This window comes from Rhinopithecus roxellana, chromosome 2, assembly GCF_007565055.1.
Source record: "Rhinopithecus roxellana isolate Shanxi Qingling chromosome 2, ASM756505v1, whole genome shotgun sequence".
NCBI classification, from domain to species: domain Eukaryota; kingdom Metazoa; phylum Chordata; class Mammalia; order Primates; family Cercopithecidae; genus Rhinopithecus; species Rhinopithecus roxellana.
In genome coordinates, this window is record NC_044550.1 from 42,847,751 (window position 1) to 42,866,521 (window position 18,771).

The 18,771-nt window shown below is 32.5% G+C and overlaps 1 protein-coding gene across 4 annotated transcripts in view; it reads left to right on the plus strand.

Annotated features, from left to right (window-relative positions):
- The window catches only part of EPHA5 (EPH receptor A5), a 344,724-nt gene that overhangs the window by 296,778 nt on the left and 29,175 nt on the right, over positions 1-18,771 (plus strand). For all 4 annotated transcript variants that reach the window (XM_010380149.1, XM_010380152.1, XM_010380153.1 and 1 more), the window contains 3 exons: positions 4,866-4,933; positions 6,245-6,370; positions 7,143-7,328. In XM_010380149.1, the coding sequence (XP_010378451.1) occupies positions 4,866-4,933; positions 6,245-6,370; positions 7,143-7,328 (380 nt within the window). The remainder of the gene's footprint in view (positions 1-4,865; positions 4,934-6,244; positions 6,371-7,142; positions 7,329-18,771) is intronic.

Sequence of the window (18,771 nt, forward strand, 5' to 3'; positions counted from 1 at the left end):
GTTTATGTATTTTATGAGGATAAGTTAGCTGACTTTAATTAAACCTTTGTCTAATTGGAGAAAAATCCCAAAGTGAAAAATTCAAAGTATTTTCTAAAAACCAGTATTATTCCTTTCAAGTTTCCAGCAGTGAAATACTCCATATACTGTCATTTATATACAACATTATGCAATGGTTGAGGTCCTTGTTATGTCAGAATACAGGAGTGTGCATATATGAAGAAATGTGACTTTAAACGAGGCTCAATTAAGAGTTTTTATTTTTTCTCATCTCATATAGATATTATTGTTAACTGTAATTTGTTGCTTTTTGAATATTTTTGCTTCAGTTTATAGGAAAAGCATCTCTTAATCAATCTGGAAAACAGCAGAACAATACAGGAGTATCAATTTCTGAGCTAGACACTGCATATGCTTACTCTTTTAAATAAATAAAATGCAAAACCACTTCTCCCCCTATTGTGTCCCGCTCTACTTTATTTAGATGAAGGTGAAAAAAAATTATTTAGAGCATATTTCTGTAGGCTAAAGCAATGGAAAGATCTGATAGTATGGAGGCTATTGTTTTGCAAGGATTTCCACTCCATTTTCTATTCTGTTCACTTATCCTTTCCTCATTGGTCACAAGAGTGCCATTTATAAAGTACTGCTTGTGTACGTTACTTGGTACTCTGAAATTCTTGACATTTATATCCCAAATTCATTATCAAGTCCCAAACTTGTACTCAGAAACTAAGTTATTCATTGGCTGTCCATCTCTACATAAATTTTTTTATTTCATGTATTACAGAAATCTTAAATATCTAAATGTAGATATTATAACTGCAACCAAATTTTTAAGATCAACATTAAGAGTATCAAAAATGTATTATCCAAATCCTTAGAAAAAGCATGGGAGAAAATAGATTGATTTCTAAATAAATGATAAGATCATTGCTATATTTATATATCTAGCATCTCTCTAGGACATTTAAATAAATATTAATTAATGACTATGAGTATGAGTTATGCCTATGAATAATTTCTCCTGCCCATCTCTATTACTAAAGAGCAAAAGCACATTGTTTTATAAAAGAACATAAGTATAAATGATTAGAGGATGTGATTCCTTTAAATACAGACACTGCAGATGTTTTTAGTATAATAACGTCAAAGCTCACATTAAAATTGTGATAAAAGCAAAATTTTTAAAAAATGTTTCTTTTCCATTCAGAAAAAAAGACATCATTTCCAGAAAGTAGGAGGTACAATTTACATACAGAATGACATATTTATTGACTGTTTTCTGATTGGTTAAAATTAAGCATCTGGAGCGGGTACAGAACATGATACTGAATGAATACGCTTCCTGAAACGCTTTTTCAGTGAGACTGAACTGCTGCCTGAGTACCAGTCTCTGCCAGCTGCACTTTTACTTGCTGTTTCTTGTTGAGGCTTGTTTTAATGATGCTTCGGGGGATTCCAGAACTTAATTTTACATGTTAATGCGATATGCAGCAGTATATGTTATAGAGCTCCAGAGATGCCCATAGTCAAACATAACTCCTTTCAATTGCGCTGCTGACTCTCACCCTAGGTAATGCAATGTTAACTGCTCCTCACCAAGGTATTCCCAAGTCATTTTGTTATGAGATCCAACATTTTATTTCCATTTTCATACCAGGAATTTTCATGCAGCATAAATATCCATGAGGTTTATTTAATGATAAAGACTACTTGAGGATACAATTTTGAAAGCTTATCATTTTTTTTTTTTTTGAAGGTGGGAGAGTTGAAGGTGGATTAATAGATGTTTGTTTTCTAATGTAAATCGTAAGAACATGTACAGCTTTTAGGTCTCTGTAGAGTTCTTCTAACAAAGTTGTTATTGTCAGTATTATTTAAATAACACAAATCGCTGGATAATTTTACACAATTGTATTTAGAATGTTATTAAAAAGAAATATTAATAACTGTTCTCTCTAGAGGCACATATATTAAAGGCTAAAAGAATAATTTTATATCTAGTGAAATTATGAACAATGTATTAAAATAAAACTTAGCTTGAATAGACCAAATATAATTTCAGTGTGGTTTAATGTATTTGTTTCTTCCCTCCTTTTCATTTTGGTGAGGTGATTTAAGATGTCTTAAGGACCCTGGAATGACAAATGTATTTAAGTGTTATGAATAAAATTTGAAGCCTCGTGATCCCTGTTGTGTATTTTTCCTCACCCAAGAACATTATATGTGTTAAGAATATTACTTCAAGTTTAGTGAAAATTTACTAGTGTTACTTTACTAATAAGTTGCCAGATTTTTAATATGATAAAGATAACTGTATCTTTTCTTTCCTTTTTTTTTTTTTTTTTTTTTTTTTTTTGAGATGAAGTCTAGCTTTGTGGCCCAGGCTGGAGTGCTGTGACAAGATCTTTGCTCACTGTAACCTCCGGCTCCTGGGTTCAAGCGATTCTTCTGCCTCAGTCTTGCAAGCAACTGGGATTACAGGTGCCTGCCACCACGCCTAGCTAATTTTTGTATTTTTAGTAGACACTGGGTTTCACTGTGTTGGCCAGGCTGGTCTCGAACTCCTGACCTCGTGATCTGCCCACCTCAGCCTCCCAAAGTGCTGGGATTACAAGTATGAGCCACCACACCCAGCCAGATAACTGTATTTTTTTCCAAAAATGACAAAAGATGGATTGTGTTGGCCATTTTTGTAATATATATGTAGTTACACATTGTAAAATGACAAAATATATTCCCTTAATATCAAAATATACATATATTTTAAATATATCCTAGAATATGTAATCAAAGGACAGTCTCTGTTAGTGCATGTGTAATAGACACTTCATACACATCACAAAGTAGTTCTCAACCAATTTTGTAATGAAAATATTTTATCAGTCTGTCATTTGGCTGTCTTTTCTTAATGCATAAATCAATGGAAATTTTGTTTTTAGTAAACTGAATGTTGTGCTGGGAGCTTATGAATAGTAAAATCACTTCTTTAGAGTTTCACTAAAAATAATTTAAATATTTTCATTTTAGCCAGTTGTTTAATGTTGTACGCTTAATCATCAATTCAGTGTTCATTCAGCACATTCCCTCTCCAAACACCTGTCATTGTGTAGACATAATCCAAATATCATTCTCTCGTTCATTTATTCATTCATCAATGTGACAAATATTTTTAGTGCCAACTCTGAGTCAGATGCCAGGTCACTGCACGAATTTACGGATGAATAAAATTTATTGCCATTCAAGAAGCTAAAAAGTAGTAAGGAAACCAACAAGGATACTCAAATGACTATGCTGCAGCCTAGGCTGGAAATCACAAGAGAGGGTAGAGAAAGCTATTGTGCTCCAAAGGGAAAATACTACATTAAGTTTGAGTATCGAGAAAAATGTGAAGAAGGAAAAAAATGGAACTGAACTTTGACAGTTGGAAATTGTTATGAAGAAAATCCTCAGTGAAGGAACCAATATGTGCAAAAGTATGGAAGCATGGAGAAATATCCTGGAGATTTCAAGAGAAAGTTTAGTACAAGTGAAGATGAAAAGTTGGAGTTGATTCCGGAAGTGTATGTTAGGGCTACATTTAGGAATCTTTATCTTATTATTTCATTAAATATTTCACAGTAGATAGCTAATGCAATAGAAAAGCATCTTATATACTGTAATTTGGCTATAGCCATGTCTAGTATAGTTTAGGAAAGGAGTTATAGAGTGGAGGAGCATCATTTTGAAGGCACTTATAGTAATGTAGAGGAAAAATATTAGGAACTTAATTGAGGAAATGTTAGAGTTAATGAAAAGAAAGAGATGAGTCGTAGTTCCTGGGATTTGGCACTAATTTGTTGTGAAGGACACAAGAATAAGTCTTTGCTTTTAAGGGACCAAGGCCATACTGTTATTAACAGGAAAAGAAGGCAGACTATGGTTGAAAGAAGTAAAGAAAAATACAGTGATTTCATTTTCAGGTCCATTGAGTTTGAATGTTTGTGGGATCCCCTATAAAATAAATCTACCAGAAATAAAAACATAACTCTCAAAAGAAATTAAACCAGTGAGATAGAAATATTAATTAAATTGATAGAAATAGATGGATTGAGAGGAGAGAAACAGAGATGTTCACATGGAGGGCCTATGAAAATGTCCATCCATCAATGTAGAGAAGAGCGAAAAGAATCAGAAAAGTAGTTGGGGATTTCAATCCATCAGGAATAATGAAAAACTAAGATTGTATTTAGAAGTTAAGATGTCATTTGTGAATCTTAGGAGGACAGATTTTTTTTTTTTCCAGTAGTAAGAGAAATTTGCAAAGACTTGCAAATTTGTGGATAATTGAGAAAACAAAGACAGACAAAGGTTTGAAAAGTGAAGCTGAGAGGCTTTGCAAGTTGTAGTGAGTTTCATAGTTTTCTGGGTGGATGTGAGCAGAAAATAGTGGAGCAACTGAGGATTCCAAAACAGTAGAGAGAAAAACAAAAATCAAAACCCTATTGTGCAGGGTGATGAAGGCAAGAAACTATTATTTTTTGGGCAGTTCATTCAGAAAGACGCAGTGGCCATTTGAAATGCCAAAAAATAAAAATAAAATAAAGTAAAAGAGGAAAAGAGAACAACAATGTCTGGTATATAGTATTTGGTGAAGGGAAGTTTAAAAACAGGTTTGAATGGCTTCAGACTTCTTAGTGAAATCTATGCAAGATTATTTTCTTAGTGAGGAACACTGGCTAGGGATATAGGTCTCATCCAAACTACTAGTATGAAAATCAATTTAGGGCTGCAATAATTTCAATTGTGCTTCATGCTTCTGGGCTTGATGTGATTGATTCACCACTGTCAGATGTGGCTAATTCTAGCTTACTTTGTTCCAGGCGGTGTGGCTACAGCAAAGCAAAACAAGATCCAGAAGAGGAAAAGATGCATTTTCATAATGGGCACAGTAAGCAAATTGTAAAAAATAAAAACAGAATAAAATAAGGGACACTTTATTGTTATTTAAGTTTCTTTTCAGGCTAGAAGATTTATAATAACTGACCAAAATAGTGTTTTGTTTTGTTTTTTTAATATGTGTTCTATTTGTTACATTCCTGTAAAGAATATGGACTTGGGTACTTCTGGCATGCTTTAGGCAATAGCTGAATGCTTTATTCAATTATTTAAATAATATTTTCATTATAATCAAAATAAAAACTTTTTGCTTCATATAAAGAGCTATTATATTTCAAATAAAATTTTCTGGCCTATTCTAATTCCTAGCAACACGATGAGTAGAAATCTGTCATTAAGTAACATCACCAGGTTAAATAAATAAAATTTCTCAGGTTTTTTTTTCTTCTTCTTCTAGCATTTTAGTGGGAATTTACCTGAACAGATCCTGTGGCAGCAATCTTGGTTCAAATGACTTAAAAAGACCATGTTTTAAAAAATAATGCAGAAAATCATGTTTTAATAAAGAGTTTTAACAATTAGTCTAAATGAATTGAATTTTGATGTTTTATTATTTTTCCTTAAATGATGCAATGTGAGTTGGTTTGCCAAGTGAGTGACAAATATATTTGTTTTTTTCCCTCTCTGCCATCTTAAATGTCAAAATCATTAAAGCTATAACTCATGCTGCAAAGCATTGAGTTCATCTCCTAATCCTATCTTATTTAATATTATTTATTTCCAAAAAACTTGATGAGGTGATATTAGCAACCGTTAAAGGTGATAAAACTGAAACTCAGAGAGCATAAGTCTTGTCTAATGTCATGCAGTGACAGAAATACAGTGAGAAGCAGAATACTTTCTTTAGACTTATATGTCAGCCTTTTTGCACCATACCACCAGAAAAGTTACTTGAAATCGTTTTGTATAAAATTAAAATTAATAATAATGTGATTATATTGAATATCGTCCATATGAAATATTGAAAAATAAACCAGCAAATTAAGCGCTTGTATTGTATTGTCTAGTTCGGTGAATAACACTGTCTTAATTTGCCTCAGAGACTTTCTAAGTATTATCATTAAGAGGTGTGTTTTCTCAGATATGTCATCACTTATGCATTTCTTGTGCCTGCAAACAGATTTCTAAAATTATAAAGCTGATATAGTTGTACAAATAACTGTAACTCAGGAGAGGGCTGGTCCTTGCAGTTTGGCTACTTCTAGGAATTAGGGATTTAAGCCATACTTACATGTTAATAAAGTTCATAATTTTGCTCATCCATCACAATTACTTCTATTTTAATGCCGATTTACTTTTACAGTTAAACTGCCAGGAGTAAGAACTTATATTGATCCACATACCTATGAGGATCCCAATCAAGCTGTCCATGAATTTGCCAAGGAGATAGAAGCATCATGTATCACCATTGAGAGAGTTATTGGAGCAGGTACAACAATGTGTTTGACTTTGACTTTTAACTCTTGTTTGTATTCTAGAATGTAATATATCAGTGTCCTGATCTAACAGAGAATGTTTTTGATCCTTTGTAATTGGCTTACATTCAAAGTGATATGTAATTGATGACATTTTAATACAACCTTCTGTGTAACTCATGCTTAAACCAGCAAATATCTGGTTTATAAAATTTAAAAACAGCAAAAAAAATTTAAATAGATGTTTCACTATTTTATAGATATAATATACATATATATTATATATATATATATATATATATAGAGAGAGAGAGAGAGAGAGAGAGAGAGAGAGAGAATTTGTAATACCCAAAAGTATGCATGTAATTCAGTTTGTATCTGTCTTAAAATTGTTTCCTTTTTTTCTAGCTATAACCTGGTTGACTTTTCTCTTCTTATTACTAGTACAGTAGACAGAAAAAGAAGAAAAAGTGATTTTTAGTTAGTTGCTTTTAATTTCATTGTAGCTTTTTTTTTTTTTTTAAGGTTTTTGTAGGTGAGATGGAGGAAGCTAATAGTCCCTAAAGTGTTTTAAGATCATCTGTTATGGTTTGCTCCAATGTACTATTTATTTTCATTACTATCAATAACTTAGTGTAGACTACCTTTTTCTGACTGTTTTTTGTTTGTTTGTTTGTTTGATTTCTGTTTTTTCGTCTAAGCCTTAGGAGTCTAGGAGGGCATTCAAGTATTAATAGACTAAGGATTTCAAATGTGTTTTTGCATTTTTTTCATCTTTATCACAAGGTGAATTTGGTGAAGTTTGTAGTGGACGTTTGAAACTACCAGGAAAAAGAGAATTACCTGTGGCTATCAAAACCCTTAAAGTAGGTTACACTGAAAAGCAACGCAGAGATTTCCTAGGTGAAGCAAGTATCATGGGACAGTTTGATCATCCTAACATCATCCATTTAGAAGGTGTGGTGACCAAAAGTAAGTATGATGGCAAATTATACATGTGTGTGCGTATCATCAATATCTCTTTAGATCATTATTAATTTTAGGGTAAAGAGAAACCAAGATTGTAATATATTAATTTCTCTAATATTAATATTCATCGTGTATTTTAGATTTTTGTTAAAGCTAATCTTCAATGAACTTGAATTTTCATCTATCTTTTAAAATATATGTTTTAACTCATTTGCTATGAAGTCAATGCCAGACAAAAATGTATCCAGATAAAAGAAGCAGTAAATATATCAACTTTTTTTTTTTTTTAACTGTTGGCTCTTTTACTTTTTATCCTAATGAAATATTAACTTCAAAGTTTCGATTAAGGCATTGAAGTTTAGCATTCAATAGGATCGCTATAACCATAGCAATGCCACCTTTTAAGCAATTCTTTATAGTCAGGTTCGTTTTGTTTATTCATTTTTTTAAAGGTATGTTAATAGTTCTAGCAAAAGCAACAACCACAGAAGACAGGGAAGCTCCTTTTAACGAATTTTTTTTGTTGTGAAAGCAAATCTAGTTTTTTTTTTTTCTCAAAAATATCGAGAATTTTACATCTTTTTAAATTTGTGTTAATGTTTTGTAAACGTGTTCGTGTGGTGAGCCTTGCAATACAAGGATTTTAAATCATTTTCAGTCAACAAATAATGTATTTTTGTGGCACATACATTGGCCTTCATTTTCTTTGTATTCATTATTTCTTTACCATTCCTATGTGTTCTGATTCCTTCCTTTATTCCTGACACCCTACACATCACTTACCAAAATCCGTATCTTCAAGAGGTACACATCTCCAGGAAGCATGCTCAGAGAGGAATGCAGGAAAAGAATAAAATATCCTACAGATGTGGGTTTCTTCAAATCTTGGATTTTCTTCCTCCAGTTGAGTATATACCCACACATTATTCTTTACTTGATGGAAACCCAGACAGGGCATTTCTGGAGCAAGAAGGCAATCCTGAGGTCTTATCAGAAAAGTGTAAAATTGCTAAAGAAAGGAAGGAGGCAGGATCAAGAGAGAGAGAGTCAGAGGAAACAGCACATTTTTTAAAATGGAATAAAACAAAAATATTTTATAACGAGGATATTCTTTAATGGATGTGTGGAAATATGTGAAATAAGAATATAATATAAAAATATGGTCACAGATGCAATAAAATTAAATTAGAATTTGAATGTGGCTATATTCTATCTGAGGGGAAGGACTTTTTTGAAAGAACATCTGTGATAGCAAGTGGCGATACTGTAGAAGCAAGAGTCATAACAACAGAGATTAAGTAAAATTATTTGCTATGTAGAAATGGTATTATCTAATATAAAACATAGTTCTTAATGATGGTACCAGTAATAATAGTAAGCAAATATTTGATAATTTCCATCTTCATTGCCTCATTCACATGGCTGACAAATTTAACTTTCTGAAAATAAACTCTCACTATCACGTCCCGTTACCCCAGGGTGAATGCAAACTCCGTAGGCAGCCAATCTACCCTTCATAATGAGTTAAGATGTAATATTTAGAACAATGCCAGATTACTGTTATTATCATGGAAGACAACGTTGCATAATAGTCAAGAACATGGACTATGCATCTAGTGATGCGATTTGAATTTTAATTCTAATATAAACATTTATGTGGTTTTGCACATCATAAACATTTGGAACCTTAGTTTCCACATTAATGCTATGGGGTGAGAATACCTTGTAGCATTATTGTGAAGATGACACGAATTAATATAGATGATGTTTAGAATGGGCAAGGCACAAAGTAAATATGTATTTAGTACATAGTTACTACTTCTCCACTTATCTCTCTTCCTATGCTCTGACTTCTCCATATCCATTTTATGCTTAGTCCATTTTAAGCTACCTCATATTTTGCCCTGCCTTCATTGCCTCTTTCTCTGAAATTTACACCCTCATGCTCACTACTTTCTCAAGTTCATTGAAAACTTACTCAAAGTCTACCAGCTCTGTGAAATAATCCCTTCCACTTTGCCCTGAAGTAGTTTCTTCTTTTGAACACTCTGCCTACATGATAATTTTTGCAAGTCTATAATGTTTCTTCATTTGGTTCAAAAGTCTTATTTAAATCTTACTTTTTTTTGTCTCTGTTGCTTATATGTTTCAGCTCTCTAGCTAAAAAATCTGTGTTCCTTGAAGACGAAGATCGTATCCTAAATATTTACATAAACATACTGTATTTTACAGATCTTTATTACAAAACTTGTTTATTTGACTGGGTCCTGACTGAGATAAATTAAGACAACTTCTTGTAATAATACAGACAAGTTTCTCATATATTGTATATGCATTTTTAGGAGCTAGTTTCAATATCAACAAATGATCATATCTAGATTCTATGAATTCTATTCTAAAAAAATGTTACTTTAGTTAGAAAGGCAGTTTTAAATTTCTATCTCTTAATCAAATATTCTGCTGGATGTTGCTGCTCACCATGAGGCTACACATATATGTAAAGAAAAATGTAAATACTTACAATATTTATTTGCTTTTACTTCTTATTCTGTATGTTTAATTTATTCTATACATTTATGCTATACATTTATTGAAACAATATTTCTCCTTTATAAATTTAGCTCTTGATGTTCAACTTAGGAAGTCTTCAACTTGTTTTTAATTTACCATGTTGCAGCTCACTTTATTTGTGTCCTTAATTTCATGCTCTCTGATCTGATGCTAATTTATTCAGCAATTATTCTCAACCTGCAGCACACAGATAATGAGACATAAGTGCAACTAAATCTTGTGATTTTTCTTATTGAAGCTGAGGTAGGGAGTCTGAAGTAGCCCTTCTATGGGTGGTGTCATCGTGAGCCTTCATCTTTCCAGTATCACGTGCCAGAAGCTTGAGCCCCTATTCAAATTCCTTCTGTGATTTATTGTGAAACAGGAACCATCATAAATAGATACATATATTCTAAAGCTCTTTCATGATAAATGACATTAAAAAAAAAAACCCCACAGGTCCTGGCTTAATTGACTCATTTGAAATGCAAGGCACTTTAGAGTAATAGACACAGTGCCAGCTTTTACTATTTAATGAGATTCAGGAAAAAGATAAAAAGGAGAAAAAAGTTATAACTTTTTCACTGCAGCATCCTTAGTTCCTGAAGATTTCGTCTACCATCAGTGGAAAATTATTATCCAAACTGACTAAAGGAATATCTATTCAGTCTTAGGATTAGTTATAATTTTATTTCTTAATTTAGAATCATGTGTGAATAAGCTTAGTTCTGTAAAATTAATATATTTAAACAAAACATTACAGAAAAATTAGAGGAATTTCTCTTTCTCTTTATTTCTATATCTGCAGAGATAGAAATTCCAATTACATTGATTGCCTGAACTGCTAGACAGTTTTGACTTATTGTGTAAATTTGTAATTATCTTTCAAATATATTACTTCAGTCTGTCTAGTAAGATCATTTTCTTTATACAGGCTCTTATTATATATTAACTAACATTATTCCAACAGTCTTCCACTACTCTTCCCATTTTGTCACTTTCCACTTTAGTCCACTCCATACACATTGCCCTCAAATCACTGCTTTCCTATCATGCTTCATCAGCAGTCATGCAAACAAATCAACAAAACTGCATAGACTTTCATACTTAATCTGATACATATTTCCATAGTTCACTATTTTCTTTCTGGAAAACTCTACCTTATTCTTGCTTTGCCCCCTTGAGATACTTCAGTAAGGCCTAAAATGTCCTCTCTTCTCTCTTCTTGACCTTCAGGTTTAATTCAAATGTGACCTCTATGAGATCAGTGTCATTTATCTTCATTTTTCCTTCAATCTTGAGTGCCTGCCTGGCATAAAGTAGGCCTTCAATTATGTTGAATAGCTGAGTAAAGAAAAGCTTCCCACTTCTACATTAGAGTAAAAGTTTCAAAATATGAACTTTGAAGGGCAAAGGTTTTTGTTTTGCTCACTTGTGTGTTCCTAGATCCAAGCCCAACATGTGTAGCCCTTTATATATGTGTTGAATGAGTGAATTCTCAGTCAGAAGTAATTGTCTAAATATCAGTGGCATTTCTGTATACTCTGTCATGCTATATGCTTTTTCATAATTAAATCTGCAAATATTTTTATCACCCTTCTTATGCAATGAGCTCATTGAAACCAGAATAGGTTTATCGCCCCCTTTGTGTCTAGCCAAGGGACAGACACATTAGATAATAAAAAAAAGGAGGAAATTAAAATAGTGAATGAATAAATTGTGGCTATGTAAAGATCGTAGGCTAGTTAGAATGATATAGTTTATGTTTTAAATTTAAAAACTTTGTTATATAAAACCATGGGCTTTTACGAAAAATAATAATAAAATTAATAGGAAGGAAATTGTCTGAAAATCAAATCTTGCATATACCACTATTAATTATTATTGACATTGCATTAAGAATTTACTAAGCTTAGTTTTCTTTATATGTTATCTCTTTTAATCTGCACAATATGCTATGCTATAGACATTAGTATTTGTTTTCATTTTACAGAGGGGAAAAATTAGCATTAAAAAAGTTAAATACCTTATCCAATATCATAAAACTAGCATGGGAATAATGGCAGATTTTGAAACTGCTCTCTCTGATTCCAAAATCCAAACTCTTAAACAGTAGATATAACCAACCTCATATTTCATCATTCTGTACATGCTTGACAAGAAACATTTATTTATTCAAAAAAACTAGTTGATCACCTAATACAGGTCTATTCTTACTAATCAATGGGGCTATAGCAGAGATTAAACCGACTGAATTTCTGCCTTTATAGGGTTTACCTTTGGGCGATGGAGACAGAAATTAAATGAACAAATAACTTAAGATAATAATGTTAAATGGAGAAAATCAAGCTGGGAAAGGAGATTGGGGGTTGCTTCTGTTGAGAGTGGGTGCTTTCTATTTTACTTAGATAAGGCTTGAACAAATTAAAATTTGGGACCTTACAGACATTTGGAGGTAGAGTGTTACAGGAAGAGGGACCAGCAATGCTCTAAGGGAACTTGCCTGGAAGGTTCAAGAAACAGCAAGAAGGCCATTGTTGCTGCAGTGGAATGATTGAGAGAAGTCTTTGGTAAGAATTTAGATTAACGATGTAGTAGGAGAATAAACTGTAAAAACTCTTTGGTGCCTGCAAAGACCATCTCTTAATCTGAACTTTGAAGCTGTAGAGTTAACATGGGATAGAATTTGATTTACACATTCACAGGACCCTGCTGGGTTAAGAAGAGGTGGTAGGACCCAGTGTTGAAGCAGGGAGGCACTGGAAGCTAATTTATATTGTTCACTGATCATTATGGATTAGGTCAGTGTAATGACCTAACGTGGTGGAGGGTAGTGGTTGGATTTTGTAGATATTTTGAAGGCAATCACAGTAAACCTTCTTGTGAATTTGATGTGAAGTGTGAGAAAAAGAGAGGAGTCAATGATAACTATAAATTATTTGTCCTGAGTGTCTCAAAAAAAGGAGTTGCAATTTATGGGGATGAGTTTGGGAGGAACAAGATTATGCTTGGTAATCAGTAGTTCAGTTGTGGACATGTTAAATTTGAGATACCTATTAGCATACAATTACAGATGTTGTGCATAAAGTTGGATTTAACTTTAGTCCCAATAAGTAAAAAGAAAAATGTTTGAAGTATGAGTAAACTTTAATTTTATGTCTTCCACTTCACAAGAAGAAATAAAAGTACATGAACCAGTTATAAACAATGATATAAATAAACAATTTTAAAACTGAAGTAGAAAGAGAACCAAGCTCATTAATTTGGTACTTGCTTTTCTTTGTTAAGGCAGATACAGGTGTTTAGTAAATACACATATACTAAAAATGAGATATTTACAAGTGCTGTCTCTTAAAGAATCTAAATCTCAATCATCTGAAAGACATATAGGTTTATAGAAAGAAATTTACTGACTTGCAGATTGACTGTTAATAAATGAAACTGTGTTTTAAAGTTATTTTCATTATTAATACAACCAAGTTGTCAGATTTGATCATTTTTAGATTCTCCATCTCTTCTGAAAAGCGTATAATTTCTGATTCCATAATTAACTACTATATTAACCACTTTCACTAATGTAAGAACAATGCTAGATGTTTTCAATTTGAGAAATGAATATCTATTGAGAAAGTTTACATTAATGTAAACAATCTGAAATAAAGAGGATATTTAGGAAAGCTTGGAATTTCTACCCATAGAGACATTTTGCATTTCTATGCCCCTGTCTCAGGTGAGGTATGCAAACTTTTGATTTTGTCTTATTTTCCCAATCTGAAATTATATAATTTTACAAAGGACTTGTCCCAACACGTTAGCCAGCAAATAAGAACCATAATAAAATTAAGATATCTGAGTACGTTTCTAAGTTTTGCTCATAGTTTGTTTTTATTTTTGTTGTTTTGTTTTTTCCACTTTTAATAAGCATTACGTATTCCTACGCCAAGTACAAGATCTTATTTTCTGGTTGACCATTATCAATTAATAATTTATTCACCATATTTGTGTTATCCCAAGTTTCCTTTGGGGTAAGAATAAAATAAATTTGAAACAGCTGCAAGCATAAGTATACTAAATAGAGAACAATGCAAATAAGATGGCATAATGAAATCATACTATAGGTATATAAGCAGAGGCTTACTTTCAGTCATTTACAAATCTTAAAATATATTTCTAAGAGAAATGCAGTGACAATAATTTTCCAGTGAATTATGAGGCTTCTAAATGAAATGCTCACTGATAGCCCTAAGTGGTATCATGTGTTTATTGATGAGCTAATGGTTTTGGAAAGGAAGATGGTATTAATGCAAATAAAATAATAAGCCTATATTTAGCAGCAACTCTTGTGATGAGGCCTAGTTTAGTGTTTCAAAAAACGTAATGTGCCTCTGGGGATATTGCTAAATTGCAGAATCTGTTTCAATAGATCTGATTGGGGAATGGTATTTTACATTTCTAATAAGTTCCCAGGAGATGTCTATGATGCTTGTCAGATGCCATACTCTGAGAAACAAGGACTAGATCAACATTCCCCAAATTTTTTTCACCTGACTTTGAGATATCTTATAGCAAATGATTGTATTATCAGGAAGGGTATATTCTCTTCTCTTTTGGAGATTTGTGATGGACGTTGCACCAAAAAGTTACATAATAATTAAAAAAAAACTAATTTTTTTGTAATTGTAGAAAAAAGTATACACACACATCTTGAGCTACACACCCTTAAATTTTTTCAAGTGTACAACACAGTATTATTACCCTTACAAACACTGCTGTATAGCAGATCTTTAGTACTTTTTCATCTTGCATACTGTAATTTTGTACACATTGAACAGCAACCCTCCACTTCCCTGTCCCCACAGCTCCTAGAAACTACCTTTCTACTTTCTGCTTCTGTGGGTTTAACTACTTTAAGTATCTCTTGTGAATGTAATCCAAGACTGTTCACAATACACTGCTTGGATCATATGTGGATAATGAGCATACATAAAAATAGAATATTTATTGAAGGTGAATTCCTGAATTAGATCTGCCATCAATGGTTGAATAATTAGTTATGCCATATTTGTGATTCCCAAGTTTGTATTAACACACAAAAAATGAATATTTGTGAGTTTTTAAAATGAAATCAAAGTAAATATTTTGAATTGGCAGGCATCACTGTATGGGAGAAAGAAAATCAGCCTTAATATTCAGATAGATATAAATTTGATTCTCAACTTTACTTCTTATATAACTTGCTCTAGGCAACCCAAGTAATATATTGAACCTTTCTGAGCCTTACTTGCCTTCACTGAAAAAGTCTATTATAATATCACAGTTATAGAATTTTAATATCAATAACATTGCGTTATAAAGAGTAGATGTTCAATAAATTTGAGCTCTTTTATAGTTATCAATAATAAAGATAAATTTCTCAAATAATGTATTTCTGTTACTTCATGTACTCTCCCCAGGCTGGGCCTTCAGTAAATAATAGAAAGTAATATAAAAACTCTCCTCTGTGATTAAAATCATGTTTTGACATACTTTATGAGCTCTTTTTATATGGATTTTTGATAACATGCTTTCAAAATTATTGGCAGATCTACTCTTTGTCTGTACTTCAAGCTAGATAATGGAAAATGATTTATACACTTTTATTGAATTTACAAGGGTTAGAGTAAGCCATGTTAATTATTGCTATGTCATTTTTGCAGGCTAGCAGGAACTGAGACAAAACATAAGCCAAATTAAATATAATTAGCATTAAAATGACTCAAGCATGAAAAATAATCGAATGGGTCCTGAAGTGTCTTATTCCTGTCAACAAAAGAAGATCATACTTGTTTGCAAACATTCATTTTAATTGCTTTTGCCCCATCATGTGAAATATGAGAGGTGTTTTAGGTCCTTATCATCTTTCTCAAATAATGTTTTTGTTTTTCACATCACAACCTACACTGTCATAAATAATTAATCTGCCTTTTAAAATTAGGTGACACTAGCTGAAAAATCTTACAGGATGAATACCAGGTGCCCATCTCTCTTTTTTTCCCCCAAATGTGTATTATACAGTGCAAACACGTTGTCTGATCAGTGCATTCTCTTTAGAGTATAAATTCTGTCTTCTAAGTTCAATGAATTTGGTTTGAATTTAAGATGCAGATTTTCCCAAGAAAGAGATAATTTTTTATGAGAATTCCATCCAAATCCTACTCTCTAGATCTTGGATGAGCAGTGGTTGTATTTACCACTGACCCACAACTCTAAAAAGAGAGCCTAAAATATAAAAAGATAGGCAGAACGAAGAAATTCTAGAAAGGAAAGAAGGAAGAAACTGAAAGTGCTGTAAGTAGAAATACAGGAAAAGCCCTGCAAACATAAAGGACATGGGTTAAAGTAGATAATGATAACATAGATTAGTGGAACACAGTGTCTGTTCATGTGATATGAGCTGAGAGGTGCCATGCAGGAAAAGCTGAGACTATATTCTCTAGATGTCTGCTGGAAGTCAGGTCTTTCCATTCATTATAATGTGACAACCCTTTCAATAGATTTATGTAAATGAGGGGCGAGATCAGGCAGAATCCAAGTAAAAGAGGCACACAGGGAGGATTTCTGGAATTACAGGCTGATTCCAGAAAATCTAGGCCTCCTTTTAGTTAGATTAGGGCTGATCTTCGTCAGGTACATACTGTTTTGGCTCTATTCATTGTAAATTGATTGAAATCTTTCTATACCGTGGGTAATAACTGATGCTGGAGTCTCCCATGTGTCCCCTTTATATGAGTAACAGTTTCTTTGCTGAGTACTTTCAAATTCCTGAAACTGGGCAAATAATGGGATAATGCCTAATATCACAGGGTGATCCAGGATATTTCAGCATTATCGCTGGTACAAATTCTGACATATAGGTACCCGTGCTCAAACAGTGGGGCTATCACTCCTGGGAGAGGTATATTACTTTTGTTTCCTTGAAAGAAAAGGACTTCAGATGAATATAAAAGGCTGAAATGGGCTCTGAGATGTGAGAATGGGACAAAAAGAGCCCAAAGCAGAATTGTGTCTATTTTAGAGTTTGCCTGAGGTCCTTCGGAAAGAGTCTGACAATATAATTAAAATAAAGTTTAAGTTGCAAGCATTTTCTATTCATGAATGTAGATTAAAATTATACTAATGATAAAAATTTCGTTATCAATTTTTTCCTGTTGTGTTCTCGAGCCATTTACAAATACAATCTAAAGAATTATGTTTCTACTAAGAAATGTCATTTCTATCTAGTTTTAAGGTCGATATTTGTTACCTCATCTCCTGTGACTTTATGATTTAAGAAAAGAAAAAATTCCGAGCTCTGACCATATTTGAACTTGATGGGATCTTTCTTGGCAATATGCATAGACATGTGCCACCTCCCTTCCTGGAACTCTGGTCACCTTTTATTACACCAGTGAGTCCTTCACTCTTCAAGGTGCAGATTAAATTACATCCAAAATGCACACTCTCTGCATATGTGATCTCTCACCTAACATAGGCATCTACAAACCTGTGTCAAATAAAATATTTTAAACAAATATTTTTCACAACTTTTATAAACTTTAGAGGATGAGGAAATGTGGTTGCATTTGCAATACACATCGCATTCCATTTAAAGAAATACTGTCTCGAGTATTTTATGAGAAGATAATTAAGTGAGAATTAGACTCACTTGTCCTACATTATTATTGTAAACAGTGAGTTTTAAGTGATCTGGGAATTAAAAAAATCTTTTTTCTTCCCACTTATTTCCTTTTCATATGTAATAGTCATATATTCTACATCTGTCTTTGTACTTCTGGATAATATGATATGTGTAAATATGCAAGTTGTCATTCTATGACCTGAGTCAATCAACTATCCAGTAAAATACGGACGCTCTTCTGAAGAATGCCATTAAATTAATTATAATGCATTTCACAATTGTATAGTATTTGTTTCTCTTCATAAATTAAAAAGTTAATTAATGGACATTATGGTAATTTTATTGTCATAGGTCTCCTTTTTCTTAACTCAAAATATTTTAAATTAAAACAAGTTTTATGTCATGTGTTTCTATTAAAGAGTGAAGGGGCATGTCTTAAAATATAGTGAAAACGTGGAATGATAAAACTAGCAACTGTTTTCTAGATATTTTCTTGTATAGTGAGAATTTTTTATCTTGCAATTTTCATCTTGTATTACAGACGTACTATGTATAAAATGTCACAATTTTATATGGAATAAGGTGATCTATTCTCTTGGTCAACTTACATCTAGCAAGGAAGCTAACACACAGATACGAAGTTGATAAAATTTATTTTTAAAATGTTAAATCCTTGCATAGCAAATTCTGAGTAATAGGAACTATTTTAAGTGCCTTGGACTTAGTGTATACTCACAACAACCCTATGAGGTAGGCGCCATTGCTATCCTCATTTTATAGATGAGAAAACTGAGGCACTGAGATAAGAATTGACTTGCCTGGGAGCACATAATAGTGAGTGATTGCTCTGTGATGAAAATTCCAGAAGTATGGCTCTAGAGTCTGTCCAACTAACCTCTAGGCTACATGCCAATGTCAGATACGAAAGGAGAAGAACACTTTTCATCATAATTAATGACTGCTAAGGAAATCTTTCACATAACGATTAGAACGGGGCTTTAAAAAATGAAAAGTCCCCGGGGTTAATCAAGATTTTAAGTGTGTGGCAGAGAGAGGAAGGGCAGGTAGCCCTAAGGAAAGGAGTTATAGAAACATAGGGGTAAAGGAAGGAAAATACAATATACATTAAAGGGATCATAAACAGGGCAGTTAGATAGGATGGAGTTTTTATTTAGAATTGTGAGAGTTAGAAAGATGAGTATGTTCCAAGTGTTTCACTGAATATTATTGGATGCATTA